Source organism: Stomoxys calcitrans, chromosome 1, assembly GCF_963082655.1.
Source record: "Stomoxys calcitrans chromosome 1, idStoCalc2.1, whole genome shotgun sequence".
Taxonomy (NCBI): Eukaryota; Metazoa; Arthropoda; class Insecta; order Diptera; family Muscidae; genus Stomoxys; species Stomoxys calcitrans.
In genome coordinates this window covers 107,851,204-107,860,890 of record NC_081552.1, presented here as the reverse complement: position 1 = coordinate 107,860,890, position 9,687 = coordinate 107,851,204, and the positions used below count along the sequence as shown (strand labels likewise).

At 38.2% G+C, this 9,687-nt stretch overlaps 1 protein-coding gene across 1 annotated transcript; it reads right to left on the bottom strand.

The window, feature by feature from the left end:
* Window positions 1-990: 990 nt before the first annotated feature.
* Window positions 991-1,956, bottom strand: LOC131996747 (uncharacterized protein K02A2.6-like). The gene has a single exon (XM_059366611.1). It carries the CDS (start codon window positions 1,954-1,956, stop codon window positions 991-993), a length of 966 nt encoding a protein of 321 aa, XP_059222594.1.
* Window positions 1,957-9,687: the final 7,731 nt, after the last annotated feature.

The following is a 9,687-nucleotide window of genomic DNA, read 5'->3' as shown; positions in this document are numbered from 1 at the left end:
GATTTACCTTTTCCAACACAATAAAGAATTTAAGCCCCTTATAAGGGAAAATTATTTTAGAATTTTAATTGGATGACGAGATTTCACAAGATTTATAGACTTTTAACTAATTCCACTGATCTTTCTCGATGTGTGATCTCTTTGAATATAGATTGAAAAAGGAAGCTGTAAAATATTTGTGCAAACGAGGTAAGCAGCAGTGTTGGAATAATGAGCAGTTTTAGCGTGCTAAGTAACTAGTACGATAAAGAGTACTAGGAGCTAGCTATGATTAGTCGATTGACTAACTACGTGCGTACGTAACTTGTACTGTATAAATCAGGCAGTACCGCCTGGTAAATTACGGGTTAAGTCAATTAGGTTTTTTTATTTGCCGATTTAGAATTAAGATACAACAAATTAATTCCAGCCAAAATGTAAGAGAGTCTAGAGGCATGACATAAGAACTTAGTCTTGCTATTACAAAACTGAATAATATGGTTGCTTTGTAACAGCATATTAGTCAGAATTCGTACAGTCTGAGGTCAAATCTTCTTAGTCCTATACCCATCAACCGAATCATGTCGATCAAAAAGGTCTATGCGAATTTTCGAAGTTGTAAACACTCTTTCAAAGATAGAGTGGTTCTGATCAACAGACACATAGGTAAATGATGAAAGGGGAGCAGGCAAAATAGGGAGACTCTATGGGGGTAAGATCAATTTCTCTATGCGTAACATAGTGACGATACCTGTCTTCCTCGGGGACTACTTCTTAAAAGGCATTTAGGGAAAAAATCAGGGACTAATGACTATTAGATTGATAACAGACAGATCCAGAGTCTTGCTATCAAGTTCTAAGATCTTTTGCATGAAAGGTGCCTATATTCTTACCGGTCATATCTTCTAAAATGTAATAATGACTACCAATCTTTTCCTTCACACGAGCTTTTAAATATAATGGAGCGAATTTCGCATTAAAGCGTTTGTCTACACTACTTTTTGCGAAGTTTCACCTTAAAATCTCCTGCCCGATCTTAAAGGTCTCATTCCTTGTCCGTAAATTATAACGCCATTGATTGGCATCATACTCATCCTTTATGTGCTTCTGAATATCCTTTCTTATGATCTGTAGATTGTCATCCTTAGATAACTTGCATGTCGGCTCATCGAGCAAGTTAAGTCGTCTCAGTAGCGAATATGTTGATCCGTGTGTGATCATATCGAATCCGTATAATGCATGGTACGGAGACATCCGAATAGCCTGATGAATGGAATTTCTTAATGCACAACTAATGGCACTTAGATTCTCATCCCATCTTGTGTGATCACCCTTCAAATATGCGCGAATACCAGCTATTAGCGATCTATTCATACGCTCTGAAGCATTAACTTGCGGTGAATATAATGCTGTATACATGTGTTTGATGCCTAAAGAGGTAAAATAGGCGTTAAGGTCATTTGCCTTAAATTGGGACCCATTGTCGCTAACAACGGTCTCCGGTACCCCGTAGCAATGAAAAATAGACGTGAATTTCCTCATTGGATGTAAGCAATGAAATTTGCTGTGATGGTCTAGCACTATTAGTAAGCCTATATGCCCCGATTTACTTCTCGAATACGGACCCAGTAAATCTATATAAAGCCGCTGGAAAGGACTTTCCGAAAATGCAGGCTTTCCCAGTTCATCCATTAGACGGCTCATTGTTTGAGGGGCATTGCACATCCCAAATGGCATTACCACAAACTGGTAAAGCGGTCTGCCTGGGACTGTGAATGCAGTGATTGGTCTAGATTCCTCATCTAATTCAATTTGCCAGTATGCGTCTTTAATGTCTAATTTAGTTATTATATTAGCCTTTGGCAATCTAGAAAAAATTCCTTCTATTGAAGGCAGAGGGTATGCATCCTTCTTGGTTACAGCGTTGATCTTCCTAGCATCTAGACAGAGACGAACTTTATGCGGTTTAACAACCATCCTCATTGGGGAACTCCATGGGGAGTTGGATAGTTCTATGACCCCTAAGGACAACATTCTGTCTATTTCGCTATACATAAGCTTTTATACGGCCGGCGAGACCGGGTAAAAACGCTGTTTGATAGGTCTGGTGCTTTGGACTTCGATATTATGTCTATCAGATGGGTCTTTCCCAGTCCTTGTTTCTGGAAATCAGGAAACAACGTGATAACAGTTTCTAACTGTCGTCGTTGACTGGAAGTGGAGGGTAGTAACGTTCCTTAAAACTTTCTGACCTACTGTCATCATGTGAATCGGACAATGTGGACTTAAAAACGGACGATTCGGGTTTATCACTATGAGGTTCGATCTTTAAAGTTGGTAAATCTGACTGTGATAAGTTAAAAATAGATTCATCTATAACATCTACGGCCTCGATAATATTAGGAATTAAATCAAACTTTTTCCAAAAGTCAATTGCTAAAATCAATCGCTTAGAGAGGGATGGAATAATAAAAAGATTGAGTTGCTGATATCTATGCTTAAAAAACACTGTAACATCCAGCCAACCAACAACAGCTTGAGGTCTAGCGTCTGCAGTCTGTACTGAGGATTTACATTTCGTAAAATTCGGAAATTTCGAAAAGTCTTCTAAGGCCAGATCAGCACCTATGCAACTGATACTTGCACCTGTATCGAGTAAGCCATATTCAGTAAAATTCAAAAAAGTAACCTTGGCGTAATGGCGTTGGTCCTCGCAATTCGATAAAATCGCAGAAACTAATAATTTCGAACATAACTTCCGCCTTCTGAAAAAGTTTCGCAAACGTCGTGTAGATCTTTTCTGTCGAACACATGTGATTTGAGCAATGTCGTCATCTTGAAATATCTCATTACGTTTAGCAATATACCTTTCCCATCTTTGGTGGTATGGAAGTCTGGGATATAGGATCTCCCTATCTGCAATAGCCGTAGCCTTAGTATCTGTAGCATTCTTAGCCAAATCTCTTCTTAAAATACGAACAGAACTTGATTCGTGTGAGGTATCTATGTCTGGTTGGTGTAGATAACATTCTTGAGTAGGGGACAAATCAGGGTATTGAAGTTTTGAGGTTTTGTCTTTAGAAGAAAAAGGTACTGTTATGTCTGAATCGGATCCTTTGCCGGGGTCTGAAATTTCGAGCTTTTTGCTCTACGAGACTGACATCTTTGACATTGAGGTTTATAAGTATTCTTTTCGCCACAACCGTAGCTAAAAATTGATCGATCTTCAAGGCAATTTTCCCAATGATGACCCTCCTGCTCACAATTCCAACAACGGGATTTAAACTCAGACTTCTGTACGGCGTCAATAGAGGATTCCCTACATTCCGAAAGATCATTACAAAAATCATATGTACTACCATCTAGTTCAGCTATTTGTCTCCTTGGGAGTACATTGTTCCTGTTTGCAAAGTTACGCTTTACATACTCATCATTCAGAAAACTTTCGCGCATCTGAACTAATTTCCTTAAATGAGGGATTGAATTGACTGGTACGTACAATAATTCACGCCTAATATCTGGCCTTAAATTGCGTGTGAGAATTTCTATTAATTCCATATCGGACAAAGGAGATGGAAGTTGATCCACTATAGCCGAAACAGCCTCATAAAAATTGTCAAAAGACTCTCCTGGCCTTTGTTTTCGGTTTCGTACTTCTTCCCGGATATCGAAAGAAGATTTATAGTCTTTATATTGAAATCTAATGGCATCGCAGAAGTCAGCCCACTCAATCACCTCGACCTGCTTTCTGTATTGCTTTCTTTAGTTAATGTTGTCAATCTATATAGGAATTCTTCGACATGTATCGTGTTGGGTGAACCATCGAATTTGAGTCCCCAATTTTGAATAATCGATGTGACTTTATCTGTGTTGTAGGTTGTAGAACCAGAAGTTAATGAACTCAGATTCGAAAGGTTTCGTTGGAAATGACCGCGGACACCGTTAGCGGCAGCATTTTGCCGAACATTTGGAGGGCTAGTCACCGAATTATAATTCGGAGATTGTGACGTGTTTTGATTTGGTGCTTTTGCCGTAAAATTAAAGTTAGTTAACATTCTCTGAACACTGGTTTCAATCATTCTATTAATAGTATGGTAATCTACCGGAAAATTAGTTGTGGTGTTTGAAGCAGAATTTTCTAGTACTCTAGTTGTACGATTATTCGGGCGAGTGGTAGGTGGATGTCCGGTTGCTTCCTTTGGACTTGCGTCTAGTAAAGGTGTTTGCTCTAAATTCTCAAAAGCTACATTTCTGCTCATGCTTCTCGTGTGATATTGTTTCGCCATTGCACCACGAGGCTTACTCTGGGGTTTGACACTTTTCTTATCTAAAGATATCTTTTGCAAATCGGACAGGTCACATGACTGTCTACAAACCGGACACTCGCTCTGATTCAATAAATAATTTTCAATACATGCTCTATGAAATGCATGGTGGCAACGAACTAAGATAAGACATTCTATCTTCTCATTCATAATTTCGCCACAAAGGGGGCAACCTGAACTAACTGATTGATTTTCTTGGCCCGACAATAAAGAGGCAGTAAAACCAGAAGCTTCATCTTGTCCCACTGGCAAAGATTGTTCTAAGTTCGAATCCTGTGTCTGGTTTTCAGACCGTGGTCTGTTCTGAGCAGGTGGTGGCGTATGTGCCAAAGACATATTGGAATCTTTTTTTCCTAAACAAAATATATTTTTTTACCGAAAACACGTTAAATAAAAACTTTCAAATTTAATTCGATATTATATTTTTCCTTTGGTCTTCCTGTGGGAAGATTTTGTGTGGGGGTTTTTACGTATTAAGTTAGGATCAATAAGGGATATACAAATTTGGGCTATTTTAACTAAATAAGTATTATATCGCCTGTAGTCTGACACACCAGCTAAGTTACGATGTCCCAAGATTAAAACTACTATCATTTATCGGATCAATATTCGCAAGCAGCAACATATTTATATTCCATTATAAATTATAGGGCTGATTTCTAAGTCAAAACTATATGGGAAAATAATACCACAAATAGATCCAGGCGAACCATGGATTTACTAGTCATTAACTTATCTTGGAAAACAATATGAAGAGGCTAATCGGTTAGTCTACTCGAAGTTTATCAAGTAACTAAATATCCATAAAAGCATACAAATTTATTTACAAGGAAGATTCTAACAGAGAAAATTTTGGAACTCAAGGATAGATATGAAATCTACTAACTTTACATTAAGTTGGGACCTGAAAGTTACCAAATATTGGACACTTCCTGCCCCACGTTGGGCGCCATTTGTAATGTAAATTATTTAACTTTTGCTTGAGTTAAAGTCGCAAGGTTGATTTGGCTGATCCTACAAACAGCCTTTTCCATGGCTATGAAAACAGAGACGGCGGGAGCCATCAATAAGCTAGCTAGCAGTCGGGATTATGGGGGAGTTCGTGTCTCAATTTTCTATAACCGCACTGTTATTACAAAATTTTATATAGACTCCCTAGGATTAACTATAATTCATTCTACTTTATAAAATCTACGTAGCCAGACAACCATATTAAAAAAAAAAACAAACAACACATAGCCCCTCTATGGTCATATAAACAATATTGAGAATAAAACTGCAAAAAGTATTGATCCCACCATAAACAAATGGATCTACCAGATGGACATAGATCCGCGTCTCAAAACCCTCACCAGCCTAATTTCCTAGAGGCGTACATTTTTCTAGGAACCCACATTGCAACCCCCTTACACAACCGATCACACTGGAGACCTTAGGATGAATTTAACGCAACATTATGCTCGACTTGATATCCATTTCAAAACTATTTTTTGGAAACAATTCAGTTATTTTATTAGTTAACACGATGATTAGGAGAATACATATATAGAATAGAGATAAGTACGTGACTTCATTGTGAATATAGAAAAAATCTAATTTCGTAAAATTTCCATATTTTCTAAACCGTAGGCTAGATACTAATTAATACTAATATTTTTTTTTTTAATTTTTAATTATTTTTGATAATTTAAATTTCTCAAGAATAATGATTCGTAACACTGTGCCTCTATGCAATCTTCATTCATTGATCTTTTTCTCTAAATATTATCAATGAAGCACAACAAAATCCATGAATGAGTTTCAAGTTTAAAGCGTAGCCGTAAAACAAAAAAAAACTAAACGTATGTATATTTTTTTTTCAGATTGCAGTTTGCCATATATATGTCTGTACACTGTGGCTCAAGAATCTACGATTAAGGGCACTGATAGCAACAAAATTATGGGTTCATTCCAACCATTCCTCTCTTTTGTGTGGGAGGTATTTTACTACGCTTTGCGTTCTCATTCATAAATTGTAAATCATCATTATTCATATGGATATTTTTCTCTTTTTAATGATAATCATTATTAATCATTATTCATATGGATATTTTTCTCTTTTTATACCCTCCACCATAAGATGGGGGGTGTACTAATTTCGTCATTCTGATTGTAAAATTTTATGTCGACCTAGCCATGTCGTCGTAAAATTTTATGTCGACCTAGCCATGTCCGTCCGTCTGTCCGTCCGTCTGCATGTCGAAAGCACGCTAACTTCCGAAGGAGTAAAGCTAGCCGCTTGAAATTTTGCACAAATACTTCTTATTAGTGTAGGTCGGTTGGTATTGTAAATGGACCATATCGGTCCATGTTTTGATATAGCTGCCATATAAACCGATCTTGGGTGTTGACGTGTTTTGTTATGATATCCAACAACTGTGCCAAGTATGGTTCAAATCGGTCCATAACCTGATTTAGCTGCCATATAAACCGATCTTGGGTCTTGACTTCTTGAGCCTCTAGAGTGCGCAATTCTTATCCGATTGAAATGAAATTTTGCACGGCGTGTTTTGTTATGATATCCAATAATTGTGCCAAGTATGGTTCAAATCAGTCCATAACCTGATATAGCTGCCATATAAACCGATCTGGGGTCTTGACTTCTTGAGCCTCTAGAGTGCGCAATTCTTACCCGATTGGAATGACATTTTGCACGACGTGTTTTGTTATGATATCCAACAACTGTGCCAATTATGGTTCAAATAGGTCCATAACCTTATATAGCTGTCATATAAACCGATCTTGGGTCTTGACTTCTTGAGCCTCTAGAGGTCACAATTATTATCCGATTTGCCTGAAATTTTGTACGACGGATTCTCTCATGACCACTAACATACGTGTTTATTATGGTCTGAATCGGTCTATAGCCTGATACAGCTCCCATATAAATCGATCTCTCTATTTTACTTCTTGAGGCCACAAAGAGCGCAATTCTTATTCGAATTGGCTGACATTTTACACAGGTCTCCAACATAAATATAATTTAATAGTGGTCCAAACCGGACCATATCTTAATATCGCTCTAATAGCAGAGCAAATCTTTTCTTATAGCCTTTTTTTGCCTAAGAAGAGATGCCGGGAAAAGAACTCGACAAATGCGATCCACGGTGGAGGGTATATAAGATTCGGCCCGAACTTAGCACGCTTTTACTTGTTTCCTATGGAAAGGAATAGTACAACCGCAATGAAATTCCTATATATATTTATACCCTCCACCATAAGATGGGGGGTATACTAATTTCGTCATTCTGATTGTAACTACTCCAAATATTCGTCTGAGACCCCATAAAGTATATATATTCTTGATCGTCGTGAAATTTTATGTCGACCTAGCCATGTCCGTCCGTCCGTCTGTCTGTCGAAAGCACGCTAAGATCCGAAGGAGTAAAGCTAGCCGCTTGAAATTTTGCACAAATACTTCTTATTAGTGTAGGTCGGTTGGTATTGTAAATGGGCTATATCGGTCCATGTTTTGATATAGCTGCCATATAAACCGATCTTGGGTCTTGACTTCTTGAGCCTCTAGAGTGCGCAATTCTTATCCGATTGGGATGAAATTTTGCACGACGTGTTTTGTTATGACATCCAACAACTGTGATAAGTATGGTTCAAATCGGTCCATAACCTGATATAGCTGCCATATAAACCGATCTTGGGTCTTGACTTCTTGAGCCTCTAGAGTGCGCAATTCTTATTCGATTGGGATGAAATTTTGCACAACGTGCTTTGTTATGATATCCAACAACTGTGCAAAGTATGGCTCAAATCGGTCCATAACCTGATATAGCTGCCATATAAACCGATCTTGGGTCTTGACTTCTTGAGCCTCTAGAGTGCCCAATTCTTATCCGATTGGAATGAAATTTTGCACGGCGTGTTTCATTATTATATCCAATAACTGTGCCAAGTATGGTTCAAATCGGTCCATAACCTGATATAGCTGCCATATAAACCGATCTGGGGTCTTGACTTCTTGAGCCTCTAGAGTGCGCAATTCTTACCCCATTGGAATGACATTTTGCACGACGTGTTTTGTTATGATATCCAACAACTGTGCTAAGTATGGTTCAAATCGGTCCATAACCTTATATAGCTGTCATATAAACCGATCTTGGGTCTTGACTTCTTGAGTATCTAGAGGGCGCAATTCTTATCCGATTGGGATGAAATTTTGCACGACGTGTTTTGCTATGATATCCAACAACTGTGCCAAGTATAGTTTAAATCGGTCCATAACCTGATATAGCTGCCATATAAACCGATCTTGGGTCTTGACTTCTTGAGCCTCTAGAGTGCGCAATTCTTACCCGATCAGAATAAAATTTTGCACGACGTGTTTTGTTATTATATCCAACAACTGATTCAAGTATGGTTCTAATCGGTCTATAACCTGATATAGCTTCCATATAAACCGATCTTGGGTCTTGACTTCTTAAGCCTCTAGAGTGCGCAATTCTTATCCGATTGGAATGAACTTTGCACGACGTGTTTTGTTATGATATCCAACAACTGTGTCAAGTATGGTTCAAATCGGTATATAACCTGATATAGCTGCCATATGAACCGATCTTGGGTCTTGACTTCTTGAGCCTCTAGAGTGCGCAATTCTTATCCGATTGAAATGAAATTTTGCACGACATGTTTTGTTATTATATCCAACAACTGTGCTTAGTATGGTTGAAATCGGTCCTTAACCTGATATAGCTGCCATATAAACCGATCTTGGGTCCTGACTTCTTGAGCCTCTAGAATGCGCAATTCTTATCTGATTGGAATGGAATTTCGCACGACATGTTTTGTTATGATACCCAACAAGTGTGCCAAGTATGGTTCGAATCCGCCCATAACCTGATATAGCTGCCATATAAACCGATCTTGGGTCTTGACTTCTTGAGCCTCTAGAGGGCACAATTCTTATCCGATTTGAATGACATTTTGCATGACGTATTTTATTTTTACTTTCAACAACTGTGTCAAATAAGGTTCAAATCGGTTAATAACCTGATATAGCGGCCATATAAACCGATCTGGGATCCTGACTTCTTGACCCCTAGACGTCGCAATTATTATCCGATATGCCTGAAATTTTGTACGACAGATCCTCTCATGACCATCAACAAACGTGTTTATTATGGTCTGAATCGGTCTATAGCCCGATACAGCTCCCATATAAATCGATCTCTCTATTTTACTTCGTGAGCCCCAATGGGCGCAATTCTTATTCGAATTGGCGGAAATTTTACACAGGTCTCCAACATATAATTTAATTGTGGTCCTAACCGGACCATATCTTGATATCGTTTTAATAGCAGAGCAACTCTTTTCTTATATCCTTTTTATACCC